This window comes from Hirundo rustica, chromosome 17, assembly GCF_015227805.2.
Source record: "Hirundo rustica isolate bHirRus1 chromosome 17, bHirRus1.pri.v3, whole genome shotgun sequence".
NCBI lineage: Eukaryota > Metazoa > Chordata > Aves > Passeriformes > Hirundinidae > Hirundo > Hirundo rustica.
The window spans coordinates 1079171-1096102 of NC_053466.1; the positions used below are offsets into that span (position 1 = coordinate 1079171).

Sequence of the window (16932 nt, forward strand, 5' to 3'; positions counted from 1 at the left end):
TCCATACGCTAATGACAGAGAAAGGTGCAAGAAAGGAAATGCTGGAAGGGAAAATCAGTATTTTCATTGAGCCTGGGCGCTTGTCTCCGGGGGTGTGAAGGGGAAGGAGTGCAAAGGCTCTCCACGGTGCAGCAGGGAGATTTCGGAGCAAACACAGCAGAAAACTCCTTCTACCAACGGATACACCAACATATTCCTGAGCTGGCTGAGCCTGAGCCAGTGCTGGTGCTGGGAGGGCAGAACTCACCTCACAGCCCCCTGCCCTGGGCACAGAGCTGCGCATCCCCTGCACCACCCACGCTGCTGAGCGAGAGCTGCTGGCAGCACAGCCAACTCCCACCGGGGACTCGCAGCTCTCCACCTAATTAAATTAGCTTAACACAGTATTTGTGCTCTGTGCAGAGGGCTCCAAGTGACACTCAGGAGCTCAGTAATGCCCACTGCACCGTGTGCTGTCCCTCAGGTTTCCCCAGCCAGTTCCTCCTCATTTAAAAACGTTTCACTCTAACCAAGGCTCATCGTGCTTTCAGAAGACAGCAACTACTTACGTGCACAAATGAGAGAGGCATCAATTAAAACACTCAGTTTTATTTGCATAATTAGTGCCAAAAATATTTTTATGGGTTAATTAGACTTCATGCAAATTGGATTGAGGAGATTTAATCTGGGGTTTGATAACCTGACTATTGTACTTCTGCAGTTGCAAATCTGCTTGGAGCTACACGCTGTTCTAAAGCTACGTCCTCCCTTTCAAACTGGTTTAGTTTTTATTCCTGGCAGCCTCAAATGATGCATTTTTCCTTTCCCTTTACCAGTCCTGAGGTAGGCTGACCCTGGTTGGATGCCAGGTGCCCACTAAAGCAGCTCCATCCCTCTCCTCCTCAGCTGGACAGCGAGAAAAAAATAGAATGAAAGGCTCAGGGCGGAGACAAAGCCAGGGAGAGATCGGTCACCAGGTGGAAATACTCAGACAATCAGCTCAGCAGGAGCTGCTCATGGCGAGAGGAATTTCTACACTTTACAGGTGTCCAATATTTGGGCACGGAACACAGAAGTTAAAATGTGCTCGGGTTCCCTGTGCCTGAAGGCGTAGCACAAAGCAATAACCAGCCCAGCACACACCAAAGATTTCACGATGCTCTTCCACGGGCCCAGGTTTGTGGCTGACAATAATCACAGAGCTGGGGAAGCGCTGTTTGGATCTGCACAGTGGGAAATTCTCTGCGGGGATTAACGTACAGCAGCGCTGTGAGAATTCACTGTGATACCCGGGAGAGCAAAATCATTTCCACTGAAAACACACAGCTTTACTGCGTGCCATGGAAGACAATCCTAATCATGGAGAAAGCCCCGCTTTAGTGTCCGTGGAAGAGCCAGACCAAGTCCCTAAAGACACAGCAGAGGCAGCCCAGTTCATCCCAGTGCCCTGCACAGGGCTTTGCCTCTGACACCACCCAGCAGACCAAAGGAACCTCCAGCTGTGGGAGAATCCAGTGTTTTCCAGAGGGGATTATTCTCTTTTACACACTGGGGGTTTGAATTACCTTGTACAGTGGCTCACTGTGGAAGAATTCACTGCTTGCTCCATGAACCAGCCACAGAGGCTGTGACACGTTCAGAGAAACAAGGTCAGAACCATCAAGCCAAAAAAATGCAAAGGTTCAGTAAAACCCTTTGAAATTAAGAATATTCATATAGCTGCCAAAATGACACCGTCCCCCAGCCCCAATGTAGGTCTATTCTATTAATTTTTTTCCTTTGAACTGATGAATTTTATTACCCATTACAGATCAGCAGATGGTACCAGAGCTACCCTGAGTGTCTCCAGATTTCCAGGCCACAGGTTTAATAGCTGTGAGCAGTGCTAAGATGAGCCTTAAGTCTTTCAATCCCTGAACGGTACCGCGGACATCAATGAGTTTAATGTGCCGAGAAGATGAGGTTTCATACCTGTTCCTTGAACTTGGGGCTATCCTCTGACAAATGACTGTAGTGGTGGAGTGCTTCCCTCCATTGCCCACCTCTTGTTTCACGTCCCACTGCCGGGGGTCACTCGTCCTCGCCCCGAGGATGTTCACACCCTTCTTCACCTTTGCCCTGTTGGAAACAGCAATAATGGGGAAAGGTTTACAGCCTTGTTCAGGACTGGGATGTCTGAACGCGGCTCAGGCACGGGAATCTCAGCAGGTCAGTGTGAAGGTAGGTACCAGGTGTACTTTGTGAGAGAGCGGCACCATGAATGCAGACCTACAGCGACATCACGTCTCTTGGACGGGGCCCTTCTGCGTTCTGCCAGCAGCAGGCTGGAGTTAGGAGCCAAACTGGACCTGTGGGAAAACCTGCACTCAAGGTCCTTTTCTCTATTCAGGCAAGATTTCTTTTCCAAAGAGAAGCTTGTCCCAAAACAGAAGACTCTGGAATGTTTGTCTGTGTCAAGGCAAAATTGTGCCTCATCATTGCACAGAGGAATGCTCCACTGGAGGCTTTTTAATAACCCATTTTTATTCCAGATGATGTTCCAGATAGGCAGTGGACAGGCTGTTGCTCCTCTGCCTGACAATCTCCTCTTTCCTACAGATTCCCAAGGAAATTTCTGTTTGGAATCTCCAGCCTGGAGAGCACACAGCTGTTGGCTAAGACATGCCTTTGTAAGCCAGAGATGTTCTTACAGGACACAGATCTCTGCCACCCTCAGCTGTTATGCCCTGTGGAAAAGGTAACTATTTATCTAGTGATGCTAATAACATCAGCGACAACCGCGTGGAAGGTTAATTACAGACCACTTGCTAATTAAAGAGCATTTGCACAAAGAATTCCCAGCAAAGGTGTTGTTTGGGTGCAGAACGTTGAAGCGCTGACGCTCAGCTCTATCACAAAGCACCAGCAATGGGGAAGATGGGGAGTTGTGCAGCCCTGCTCTCTGAAGACAGTGAGGGGCAAAAGGATGGTGAGTCTGTGGGGAGGAGGAACCACTGAGGAGCTCCCAGCCCCGTGAGCAGTTTGGCCTCATCCTCAGGGGAAGAAGGGAAAGGGCTGCCTGACTCCAGTTAGCATCACAGGTCACCACCACAGCCTCTCCAGCAGGGACTGGCGTCGCCACGGCACAGAGGACAAACTCAAAATCAGTTTTCTAAAACATTTATGCAACACAAAATGTTAGTTACTGAGCAGAAATCACCATTTAGCAAGACACTGGTATCTTCTTGACATTTATGAGGATTTGGCACCCAAGTTTCTTTTAAAAAATGGTCTTTTTGCATCTTCAGCCAATAAAACACTCAAAAGCTGCTGTTAGGAATGACTGAGTGTACCTGTCTTCTTGCAGTTTTTCAACAAAACACAATTAATTTAAGGTATTGAAAAAGAAAAGGTTTTGGTTTTTTTTCTTCTCAGTATAAAAACATAAAGGATTAATTCTCTTATTTGTAACGTGAAACACCATGGAGCTTTACAGAATCCTGTCTTGCTCTTGTAAAAGTAGCCTGATGAATCTCTTGTGCCTTCAGCTGAATTACTCAGAAGCAAAAACAGAAAGGCAAAGGAAGAATCAAATTCATTCCTGAAGGCTCATTAAAGCTTTGAGTCCCATTAAGTTTTCCAGTATATTAGAACAATAAATAAATGTTTCAGTATTTATAAAACACTCCTGCCCATCCTGAAGCTGTGTAAATCCAGCAGCATTTCTATGGCAATCTGTATTTTGGGAGATGTTTGGGTGTATTTTAGGACACTGCAATGTAGCAACTGGAGAGAAGTAAAAACTCATCGTTTATACTTTGTTCAGCTGTTCCTCGAGACAGGCTCTGAAAAGACAAAACACCACTCAAAATGAGGATCCTGTGTTTGGATTTTCAACAGAATTACAACTCTGTCAGCAGCTGCAAATTGCTCTTTCCACCACGGAGCTTGACACAGTCAATACCTGGGCTCCTGTTAATTAGGATGGACACTGTGGATGGCCAAGGTTAGTGGTCACGTACACTGCCAGAGGACCAGACCACAGCCACAATGCCATTTTGTTAATTAACTACAGGATGGGGCATTAAGTTGAGTGGTTTTCACATATGCCGTTATATAAAGCCCATTAAAAAAAAAAATTCCATCCCAGGGTAAAGTAGGTTATGTTTAGTGAGAGAGATCAATGTTGTGATTGCACTTAGGACTGGAATTAGGGTATGAACACCCAGAAGATTGAACTTCCGAAATAAATATGCAGAAGCACAATTTGCAACTCTCCCTCTAAAAAGGGCACTGAGTTTTACATAACAAGGTCAACGGATAAATCAGAATTAAGTCAGAAAGAACCGAGCCCCACACATTTCCAAATGCAATCTCTACACATGCTACAAACGCTTTCACTCTAATATTTATTTACTTGGTGTTTGAGTGCTAGCAAGGAAAAGTCTATTTAATTAATTACCAAAGATTTGTTGACCTTGTTGGATGCTTGTGATTAAACATTCATTTTTTAAAAATCAATAGTGCCAACTTTGTACATAAAAATTTGTAAGTTATACTACCTCAATAAACCCCAAGACCCAGGACCTGGAGGCCAAATGACTCGACAGCCTCCTGTATTTACCCACCTAACCTCACAGTGTTTATAAATTTACTGTGTTTATTTAAGGTTGGCGGGGAAGGCGACAATAAATGGAGAGGACAAACAGCTGAAGAGCTCCCCACTGCCACTGGGAAATTCTCTGCCATTTCTGCTCATCCACAGGTAGGTTGGCTGTCCTCACACAACACAAGAGGCTTTTCTGCAGCTCCATGACCTGCAGGCACCCACCAGCCACGACCTGTCACCTTGCACTTCCACCCAAAGTGCAGCCAAAATCTTCCCCTCCAACAGAACTCTAAACAATCTCCCGGGAGCGCCACGAAATCGCCCTAAAAACTAAAAACGCACAAAACCTAAGGGCAGCAGCTCGTTTATTTGAGGGTGATGGTGTGTGTGCTGGAAGTTAAGCAGAGCTTCTGATCTCCTGACAAAAGCAGAGCTTGACTGGGAGGATGGAGCCCAGCCCATCCTTGAGAGCAGCACAGAGCAGCTCCAGCCCTCGCTGGGTAAGGACTCCCTCCCCCGGATGGGGCTCCAAGCTCTCTGAGCACATGGCAGCCAGGACACTGGGAGATTTTCCTGTTTGAGCGTCCGAGGTTATTAATTCATAGCACAGGAAATCTCTGCCTCAGCTTTGTTCTCAAAATAACTGTCTCTCTTTAAATCTCTCAAATGGAGAATTAAAAGATTCTGCTGGCATGCAGAGCAAGCAGCATCTCAAAGACATTACAGAGAGTCTCCAGCAGCTTACCTAGGAATCATTACTTAATTTGTGTCGAGACCAAGTGAAAGCCTTTATTTACTCACACAATCGCACAGCAAATGTGCAATCTCCAAGCAAATATTTCATTTCCAACTTGAAGCTTTCAGTTATACACAAAGATTTCCATTTAGCACCTCACCTTCCTAACACGTCAAATCTAGAAATGATGCTTCTAATTAATGCATTCTGATCACCTGCAGATGAAAATCTAATTCTTCCATTTCACTATCCTCAAATGACAAGAAATGTCAGCAGTATTTAGATGTAATACTGTACAGCTATTAAAGACAGCAACCAAAAGGCAATTGAACCAGCAACAGCCCGAGCTGGAGATGTGAATTATGATTTAAGGAGCTGGAATTACAGCTTCCTATTTAAACTGAAATTTTAATCTGGCAGAACCGCCATGGCCGTGGCAGGGCTCTGCTACCTGCAGCAGCGCTGTAGAGAGGGCAGACTGCCGAGTGCTCCCACGAGTTCTTCCCACGGAGGATTCTGCGGATGTGTGCCAACCCTAGGGAGCACCAGCCCGTCATTCCAGAGGGATTCACGCTCAGAGGCAGACCCAGGCGGAGCTGCTGTGTCTGGGTGTGCTGTGCCAGGCGCAGGGAGCTGCAGGGGAAGGCTCGGGGGCTGCAGGCAGGCTGGCACACACAGAGCTCTGCCCGGGCCCCTGAGCCCCGCACGCCGCGCTGGCAGCACCCGCCGGAGCACGGCTGAGCTGTGCCTGCCTGCAGGAGCAGGGAAACAGCGGTGCCAGGGCCTGGGAAGGGCAGAAGCGGCGGCTGGAGGGGGAAACAGGGCCTGGGCAGCAGCAGGTACCTCTCACCTGGGTCACTCTGCACCCCAAAGGTGACACAGCATGGGGGCACACAGGGCTGCCCCAAAGAATAAATAAAGCTGTGTGGGAACTGAAGGAGCAGAGGGTTTTCACAGCTTTGCAATGAGCTCGCAGAGACAGAGGTTTGAAACAGAGTTGAATTTTAAGCCTCGAACTATTTGGAGCATAGAAAGTTTCTGAGCTGCAAAAAAATACAGAACAAGCAGCTCTTGTATGCTGTAAGGTGTAGGTGCAGTGTTCAGTGATCGGTTTAAGCAGACACTTGCAAGCTTCTAGCATCAGCCTGTTGGCTAAAAAACTTTTAAAAGGCCTTGGAACAAAGAGAACTTTGGCTTCTGTTGTTATGGAGTGAGTTTTACCATCTTTTATGTCTCTGCCTTCACTGAGACTGACAATGAAATAAAGAACTCGTGGAACGCCTCTCGGTCACCCCTCCCCGTTATTGGTGATGAAATCCAACACAGCTAAACCAACACTAAATTCCTCTAACCAGTGAGCTCCACCACGTCTGGAATAGCTGTCCAGACTCTAAACCTTCTGTTTCCTGTCAGGCTGTTTGCTTTCCGTGGGTCATTCCCAGCCCTGCATCCCCGTGACGAATTCACACTGCTCCCTGGTGTTCCTGGATCTCTGGCATGAGGAGCAAGCAGCATCTCAAAGATGTGACAGAGATCAGAGATCCCCGGAGCAACCTCGCTGCAGGGCAGGAAACGCTGCTCTGAGCAGCCTCTGCAGCTCTCATCTGCTGGCCCAGCAAGGACTGCAGACACAGACACAAATGCAGGGCAGCAAGGACTGCAGGTACAGACACAAATGCAGGGCAGCAAGGATTGCAGACACAGACACAAAAGCAGGGCAGCAAGGATTGCAGGTACAGACACAAATGCAGGGCAGCAAGGATTGCAGACACAGACACAGAAGCAGGGGCAGCAAGGATTGCAGACACAGACACAGGGCAGCAAGGATTGCAGACACAGACACAAATGCAGGGCAGCAAGGACTGCAGACACAGACACAAATGCAGGGCAGCAAGGATTGCAGACACAGACACAAATGCAGGGCAGCAAGGATTGCAGGTACAGACACAAATGCAGGGCAGCAAGGATTGCAAACACAAATGCAGGGCAGCAAGGATTGCAGGCACAGACACAGGGCAGCAAGGATTGCAGACACAGACACAAATGCAGCGGCAGCCCCGGCTCCTGTCGGGGCTGTCCCTGCTCGCTCCGGCCATGGGCAGCTCTCCAGAGGATGCTCCTGCTCCGCAGCGCATCCTCGGCTCCCTGCCTGTGCCCGGCCGGAGCCTGAGCTGAACAAATGCTGACCCCTTTTGGTCACTCCTCTCCGGAGCCGCGGCGTTTCTCGGAGCTCCCTGCTAACCCTCCCTTAGAAGCCCTTGACTTTTCTGGCTGTAAAGGTCACGTCGGAAGGAATCCCTCGAGTGACTCTCCTGAAACCCAGGGACGCTCTCCTGGTGGCTTTTTGCCGGACTGCACGTTACAGTGAGTCTCAAAACTTTGTGAGTTCTGCCAGAAAAAATCAACTTCTTCCTGCCATGATTTATGCTCACTCCTCTCTTCCTTTGCTCCCAGTGTAAATCAGGAGATTAAAGCCAGCTGCAGGAACCCATAAAACCCAGGCAAGAGGCTGGCCACGGCAATTAAGCAAGATTTGTTTCGTGAAGCAAATATTTTCCCTTTCATCTTTCTGTATGAAATGAGTTGCCGGATCTCTCTGCAAGCTCTGAAGGAACAGGACAAACATCTGCCTGCAAAACGTTGCTCATGAAAAGCTGAGAAGCCTGGAGTGGAAGGGGAGATGACCTGGTTAGCCGTGCCAGCCTTTCAGGCACGATCCTGTCATTCACAAAGCACACGGACAGTGTGACGGGGTGGCTGTGGCTCAGCTTGGGGAACGTGGGGACCAGGAATCAGCTCCAGCCTCCTGCTGGGCTCCACACAGGATCCCTGCCTGACCCATCCCTCCCCAGCAAGCAGACGGCCACCAGTGCTCTTCTCTGTGGCCACCTCCTTCCTACAGAAATTGTCATTCACAAGCCACAAAGTCACAGAAGCAGGAAAAGAGATCCCTCCCTCAGCTGCAGGATTTAGGCACTAAATGGGTTAGGTAATAAACCACTGCTAACAGCAGCATTTCAGGTTTGGTGCCCAACTCAGCACTGCTCCAAAGGACCATCCATGCAGGAATCATCAGTAAAAGCAAAGACCTTGCTGCTCAGAGCATCCTCTCTCCTTCAGGCATTTCTCTCTCATGGTGTATCCAGAAAAAAGCCTTCAGGAAACCACTTTTGTAGAAGAAGAGCAAACAGCCTTTAAAATGTCAAAACAACTAAACTGTGGGTAACGCAGTTCTTGCTCTTCGCTCCTTACCATTTTCCTTTCACTTCCAATAGACCACAATGTTGGTTTATTTGAAACGACTCTGGGAAAAAAAAAACACGTCAAAACAAAACAAATGGAAACATCTCACTTTGAAAATGCAGCCATAAAATCCTTTAAGAATCTCCAAACCAGAATGCTTAAGCTCCTTGAATACAGGGAGCAGCTGAAGCAAATTTTGGTATTTCTGAAACCTCCTCAATCTGGCGAATTGGACTAAATTCAGCTTCCCCAAACCTGCATATTTTGGTGACTTTCACATCCACCAAAATTATACAAATTCTCGCCATTGCTGGGGAGGACTCCTGGGATCTCAAATAGCTCAAGGGCTGATGATCTGCGGTGTTTCTTGCATAACTGCAATTCCCTGAGACCCCTGGAAAATCAGCTGTCCTCTCTTTCAATAGCAATAGGTGCTTCACATCCCTTAGGAAGCTTTGAAGAGCTCAGCTGCAAGGCACGAGGTGGATGCTGTCAGCTGTATTTTAGACTTTTTTCTTCCAAGAGAGAAATCCAGTGTATTTTGGGATGTTCCAGGGACAGAGCTCTTTGCTTCCGGCTGGTCTCTGTGGTTAGCTCTTTGTTAACATTACCACTCCTCTTGAGGAGTCAGGTACCACAGAACTGAGTTTCAAAAGAAAAGCAAAAAGAGGGGAAGCTTTCTGTGAAGTTTGGATAACCCTACTCAAGGCAGACTGGCAATGAATCCTCAGAGTTATTAAGAAATGAGGAAGAGGGAAAGCTGAAAGCAGAAGAATAAATGTTTTCAAGAACATGAATCCGTTGTTTTTCCCTTTTGCAATGCCTGAGCCTGGGATGTCAGAACAGAAAACCCCATTGCTGTCAGGAAGGATGGAGAGACCCGCCTGATAAACACTGTCCAGGATGGCACAGAAAGATCTCCTCAGAATTTACAATGTTCATGTCAACCAACAAGTTATTATCACATGTAATCTGAGCTGGGGACAAGGCCAATAAATTCAGCCCTCTCTTCACTGCCCTTTGCCTTTTACTCATGGAATCAGCAAAATTCTGGGTTCACCAGAAACGCAAGGGAATTGCAGAGAAGACCAAAGTTTGCAGCAGTGCTTTAAAGCCTCTGTTCTCCTCCTCCCAAGCACTTGAGATGTTTGACCTCAGCTGACACGGGGACAGTCTGAGTTTGCAGCTCTCCATTTCCTTCAATGGTGAGTGAGGAGCAAAGCTCTTTTCTAATTTGAAACGCAAACAAACTAATGTGTACGAGTGACAGATCCATCTCAGGGACTCTGCAAGGAATGAAAGAAGCTGATGCATAATCACATCCAGGTAAAATCCCTGGAAAGTCTCTGCTGTGGGATCACTCTCTGGGTGAACACTCATTTATGAATTCATCACATGGGGACACACTGGAGCCCAGGCTGGCTGCTTTGCTGTCACAAAGGGAACTGGAATAATCTCTCTCACACCAACACACACCTGCGGAGAGAGGCAGAAGAGACAGAGACGGGTGTTGTGTAAATAAAAATCCTTCCAGGGTGAATCCAGAGCACAGATTCAGCTGCACATGCTAAACACAAGCTCACGGATCTATTTTATAGGACCAGAGACACTTTTTAGATAAGTAAATGCTTTGAGATTATATTTCTCTACTACATCCAGTCTCTATTATTACCAAAAATAATCTCTAAGCTGCATATTTGTGACATTCCCCCAGTATTATTACCAAAAAAAATCTCTAAGCTGCATATTTGTGACATTCCCCCAGCTGGCAGAGCAACAGCAGCGCTGAGGAAAGTACTTACTCTTTGCAGTGGTTATTAGGATTATTACTTAGACCCCAAGTGACTTTCTGAAGTAATCTTCCCATGCAGTCCCTTTGTGTTTTTAATCCCATCCTCACTCCCCCTTCAGCAGCTGCTATGAATACAGTTTTGCCATCAGCCACGGAGCTACAAGGGTTGTGTTTCCTTCTCCCCTTAGGGAAATAATTTTGCTGAGATCAGCTGCTGGAAAGAGGAAGGGGCAAATGTCCTTAAAGCAGCGAGAAAGAGAGGAGCCTTCCACTCAAGTAATTGTTCCAAATGCACCAATGCTTCCTGTCCAAGCAGCTAAAGAAAGCACTGATTACCAGGTGCTTCAGCCCCAGGATGCAGCTCTGTCTGGTTTGTAATCTAATCAGTCTGACTTACACTGATGGGGGTTTTAGCCGAGCCCTGAGAGAGCTCCCTGCAGGGTGTGCTGGATCTGCAGGGCTGCAGGAACGTGTGCTCCATCCCATCCCTGCCTCCTCTCCCTCAATGTGTGCTCCATCCCATCCCTGCCTCCTCTCCCTCAATGTGTGCTCCATCCCATTCCTGCCTCCTCTCCCTCAATGTGTGCCCCGTCCCATCCCATCCCATCCCATCCCATCCCATCCCATCATCCCATCCCATCATCCCATCCCATTATCCCATCCCATCCCATCCCATCCCATCCCATCCCATCCCATCCCATCCCATCCCATCCCATCCCATCCCATCCCATTATCCCATCCCATTATCCCATTATCCCATCCCATTATCCCATTATCCCATCCCATTATCCCATCCCATTATCCCATCCCATCCCATCCCATCCCTCTGATGCCTGGAGAGGCTGCCTGGAACAGAGGCCAGACAGAATTAAAGGAATAAAGTGGGGATTTATTAAAAAAGGCCTCCAAAGGACACACCTTGGGCAGAACAAGACCTTGGCTCCACCCAAGATGGACTCTGAGTCAGGAGTTTCACATTTATAAGCTTTGGTCCATTTACACATTGGGGTTTTATTCCAATTACATTCAGGTGATGCAGTCCCACCTCTCCCAGTTTGCTCTCCTCAATTCGCTGCTGTTTGCACTTTCTGGGCCGGAGGCTGCACTGGTATCTTTGGTTCTGGGGCTGGAGAAGGATTGCTCTGTCCCACTGAGCTGCGAGAGAGCTCGCTAACACTCCCTGTGGAGCTCAGAGTTACACGCTAAGGCAGTGCAGAATCTGCAAAACGTGAGAGCTGAACGCTAAGGCATCGCCTCCCTCTGAAGTACTGAGCAGCACCAACCAGGGGCAACTTCTTGGCACGGCTGAGTGCCCAAACTGTGCTGGAGGAGGCAGAAGGACTGCTCAGAGAAATGCAGAGCAGGAATCACGGCCACGTTTCCTCCCCAGCCCTCGGAGCACCGCTCCCGCACTGGCACAGTTCTTACCCTGCTCATCACACCCCTCACACTCGTTAATGGCCACTTCAACACAGCTAATCCTGATTCTGTGTCAGGACCTGCACGCCTTGTGCCGCACTCTGCATGCTGGAGCGTGGTAGCAATGCTACAAAGATGGTCTGGGGGACAGAGCAGACAGAACCGACAGCTTTTATCACAGAATTGAGTCTTAATCTGGAAAACGCCGGCACTGATCTACACCACAGCCTCCAAATTGGGCTCTTTCATGCCTTGAGTTTATCCAGCAAAAGCACAAATCCTCCTGCCCTGAGGCAGCTGCTGGTAGTTTGTGTATTTAGGCACAGATCTGAAGCTCCTGAGCCTTCACCAAATCAGCAGCAATGCTCCTGCTGTCCTCAGGGGTCTGGGATCACATCCATGCATCCCACACGGGTTTCCATGGGATCTGCCCGGCCTGCCAGAGCCCCCGGGCACCACCACGGGCAGAGCGTGTGATGGGAGCTCCTGCAGCTCAGCAGGACAAAGCAACACTAAAAACTACGGATGGGATGTGGCTCAGGGAGCTGAGCTGCTCTACAAAAATACTCTCATCCTCCTGCAGCTTATTTTGTCTTCTTTTTGCTCCCCCAAAAGCGACTGAGTAGAGAACAGACACCCTTCTCGAATCATTGATAAACTCCTCAAAAGCTGGTGGGCTTTGCCTTTACTAGTTACAGCCCATCAAAGAAAGGGCTTTTTCTGGAGACACTCAGGAGAAAAGAGAAAGGGGAAAAAAACTGCAGCCAAAATGAGCACGACTTGACACTTTTTTAAAGACTGCACCGTTTGCCCTTTGGAAAGGCTGCTCCTGGAGATGGGGCTGCCTCAGGAGCAGGGCAGATGTCTGCACGTTGGAGAGCACGAGCTTTCTGGAGCAGGTTTTACATGTTTGATCTGCCAGCCCCATTTAGATCATCAATATTACCTCAACAGCCACTGCTGGACACAACCAAGAGCAGCAGCTCCCGTGGGTTAGCAGCAGCTATTTCAACTGCACATCTGAAGGACTCTCCCTTAAATTTTTTTTTTTTTTGAGGCTGTGCTTGTACTTCAAGAGAATGGAGGGCTCTCGAAGCCACAGTGAACAGAGTGAAGTCTTGAGAGGGCAACAAACTGCTGAGCTCCTCTGACATACTGCAGGAATCAGCAGGAAGATTCTGGGATGTATCAAAGGAAAACCAGCTGTCAGTGGAAGCCCGGGGCGACAGCTTGTTCCTGGACACGGATATTAAGGTCATGATATACCTAAACAAACACGAAACACAAGATAAAACGGATCAATACACCCGGAACTCTCCTCGTGTTCATCGCTTCCTCCTTGCGAGGATCCCAGATCAGCATAAGTCAGTTCCCTCCATCATCTCCTGGGGAATCTCTCTTTTCCCCCCTCCATGACTCTCCCCAAAAGTCATTTCAATTCATCCAGCTCCAGCCAGCAACTAACTGCAGGGATGAAAATCATTTTGTTTCAGCTTGATGCAGCAGAAACTCACTGGAGCTAAACAGCGAGTGACAGTGCCCAGCACAAGCACCTGATTCAGGCTCCAGCAGCAGCAAAGGATTGGCTCTCCCAGAGTGCTGAAGCAGCTTCTCCCAACACCGGAGAACATTCCCAGGGAAACGCTGGGAGAACAGGGATGTGCATGGACAGGTGAGCACAGGGAGCATCCCCTGCAGCCCCAGTGCAGCCCCAGAGCAGCCCCAGAGCAGCCCCAGAGCAGCCCCAGAGCAGGTGGGAACTGCTGCAGGACCTCCGCCCTGCCCCCTGAGCTGCTCCAACCCCACTGCAATTCCTGCTGAGAGCTAAAGCCAGCTCAAGGGACAGGAGTTCAGGCTGTGGAGACAAGGCTGGGAACGTCTGGAGCGCACCAGAGTGCCTCCAGCAGCAGACATGCAGCTAAAAGAGCACGGGTGGGTATATCCAGGTCTGTATAGAGGATTATATGGAGGGCTGTGCATCCTCCTGCCACTCCCTCTGAGCTGCTCAGGGCCGGCCAGGCTGCTGCACGCTCTGGTCTGGGCCACAGACAAGCTCCATTTCTGCCGAGTGCCTCCAAGCAGGTGACAAACACTCTGTTTGCAGGCTCCCTCTCGCTGTGGTTCCAAGGCTGTGGCTCTGAGGGGTGCTCAGCACCCATCCCCAGCGAGCAGGGAGCTGCTGGGACCTGCACATGCAGCGTGCCAGCCCATTTAATGCCTCAGCAGAGCTCTCCCTGCCTCCTAAGCCATCCACTTCCTCATTTGAAAGGTCTTAGATAAAACGACCAAGAGTTATGGGGTATACAGCAACCAAGGATATAGAGAAATGACAAGTACAAAGAGAGGAATATGAATAATATACAGAGGAGGCCATTATTCTATGTACTGAGGGAAAGTGTTTCTGCTCCTTACAAAAGGAAGGATTTATCTTCCCCTGATCAAAGGTGACAAAGCTGGAATGTTAATGCTAGAAAAACACAGGGAGGGCAGGAAGAAGGCTGCCAGCAATTTCACTTTGATTTCATCAGCTGATGGTGCAATTATACATTTATTTTTCCTGCGAGCAGCAGACACTCTCACACTCAGAGTACACCAGGAGGAGAGACAAATTACCGAGTCTCAAAGATCTTTCTACAGAATTCCTCACGCGTTTCCCTCAAGCAAGACACTGATGTCCTCAATCTCATGTCCTCTAGGGCTGACACAGCTCATGTTACTGACATGAAGGGGAAGACTGGCCATCAGGTACTCAGTCTTCTCCCAGAGACAGGAGCTTCACGCAGACATAAATCCAGGGCCAGCTCGGAGTCTGCTTCACTGTGCTTGAAAACCGGGTCAGACCTTTAGTACCTCGAGCTCCCTCAAAATTACAGCTCCCTGCACCCCCTGCCCCAGCCCACACGAGCTGGGGATGCTGAGGAGCTCTCAGCAGGAGCTCCAGGGTCAGCAAACCTCCCACAGCAGGACTGGAGCACGCAGCCCTGCTCTGCTTTAATGCCGGCAGTGCTGGGTGCGATGCAGACACAGCCGTGGCAGTGTGGGCACGTTCCAAGCTCACACAGAGGTGACAAGGCAACCCACACCAGATCAGAGCTTGGACCCTGCCATTGCTGTTAGCACAAACAGCAGCCTCGAGAGGAAAGCTGGGAGCTCTGCTGTGCTGTCACACTAACGCGTTATCACAGAGTTTATACTCCAGAAGGGTTTGTTAAAGGGAGAAGAAAGGGGAAAACTCACATCAGAAATTGCTGGAGGAGCCCTGATTTTGTTTGGATCAAACCACTCGAGCTCCAGGTATTTTCTATTTGCACACGGAGATGGAAATTTACCCCAGTCCCAGAGACCTGGTGTTTCTGTCACTGGCGGGGAGAGTCAGCAGCGCTGATTTTCAACACAAGGTACTAAATTAAATAAATACCAACGGCACTGCCCAGAGCAGAGCTGCCGTGAGTTAATATGCAGAGCGTGTGCCAGCCCTGCAATGAGCCCACATCACCATGGTGTCATCCTGAGCCACCCACAGCAGCGTCCCGGTGCACAGGATCATCCCTGACTTCATTTTGTGTCATAGGCCACAAGGACATTTTACACCTCATGAGGAAATTTTAAGGCCACCCTTTCAGCACATAAAAAAAAAAAAAAAAAACCAAAAAAAAAAACCCAAAAAGTGTATTTGCTGTTATGGAAAAGCAGCGGCGGAGTTTATCTGAAAAAGTCCCCCAAAGTGAGCACTGGATTAAGAACTTTGGTTGGGTGTGATGATTTCAGACCCCTGCCCTAGCCCTGGGCAGACGTACCTGAGACCCAGGGCTGGACTGAAGGACTGCCTCCATCAGCCAGCCCAAATCCAGCTACTGAAGCGTGCTTTCTAATTTAGTCTTTCCCTACCAACCCGCTCTCTCAATCCAATTTTACTAATTTTTAAGGACCTTTGCCCTCCTAATCCCATTAGACCAGCAGTTTTAAAAAAAGACCTTACTGCAGTGATGCAGAAAACAAACACCGCCCCTGTTACCCTGTTTTTTCTGAGTTTTTTAAAGCCTTTTGAATTTTCATAAAATGGAGTCAGATCTTTTAGCTATGGTGCAATATTAGAAGCAGTTTCTACCTTTTTCCCACATATGTAACATAAACAAATCCTTTGTTTTTCATTCTCTGTCCTTTGTTTGCATATTTCTAACCTGAAAACAATTGTAGCTGACGGCTGGTTTGACCATTCGGCTGAGGGGTGAGAACTCCCAGAAGCCAATGTTCGGCCAGACCCAAAAATTCACATCAAGTAAGAAATAAACAAGGAGGCTCTCTCTCCGCCCAGACTCAGCCTGAGTCGGAACGGAGGAACCTCTGCCTTGCGAAACCTCTCTCTCCGTGTGACTGCTTTGCAAATCACGGTAATACGCCCCTACCACCTGCTTTTACTCCTTCTTCCCTCCTCAAAACGGTAACTTTGTACATTAGCCCCCAACAGCTCTTTAACACCTTGGAGTGTGTTTGAAAAACTGCTGTTTGCTGCTTTGGGCGTTTTAGCAGAGCGCTCCTCTGTTTGCAAGGGCGGCGTTCGGAGGAGCCACGACCTACCCGTTATTTTTTATTTTGCATTTTCTCTGGTTTATGTCCACCCTTGCTGCTCAGGCAGGTGCAGGCCCCGGGATGAGCCCACCTCTCCCGGAGCCTGTGGGATCCTCTGGTGGCCCCTGAGGTTTGCCCAAGGCTCCCGGCGAGGATCAGGAGCGCGAGCGCCGAGGGGAACGCGGGGTTCGGAGGCAATAAATCCATCACAGCACCGGGGAGAGGGCAGGATTTACCTTCCAGTGGTAAGGCAGAGAGCTGAGAACTGGGAGGTTGTGAAACCATTTCTGCATCAGAGAGGGGCTTAAAGGAACGAAATTGCCTTTCTGCGTTTGTATGAAAACTTCTACGAGCGGAGCCGAAGAGGGAAGGAAAGCAGGGAGATTGTGTTTGTATTCCCCCGGCTGAGCGCTCCCAGTATATTTCAATTACGAGGATTTGCCCTCTGTATACGTGCAGAAAGAGCCCCGGTAGCTGCAGTAAATAACTGAACCCTATGCAAACGCGGAGTCACCTTGCAGAGGCTGAGCGAAGCTGAGCTGTGGAAATCTGTGATTTCCATACGGCAATGAAAGAAAGGGCTTCCACAGCCACGGCTGAGCCCAC

General features: G+C 48.9%; 1 protein-coding gene across 4 annotated transcripts in view; it reads right to left on the bottom strand.

Moving 5' to 3' along the window:
* Positions 1-16932, bottom strand: part of TMEM132C (transmembrane protein 132C) — a 165376-nt gene that overhangs the window by 71156 nt on the left and 77288 nt on the right. For all 4 annotated transcript variants that reach the window (XM_040080668.2, XM_040080667.2, XM_040080664.2 and 1 more), the window contains one exon: positions 1951-2097. In XM_040080668.2, coding sequence (XP_039936602.1) covers positions 1951-2097 — 147 coding nt within the window. The remainder of the gene's footprint in view (positions 1-1950; positions 2098-16932) is intronic.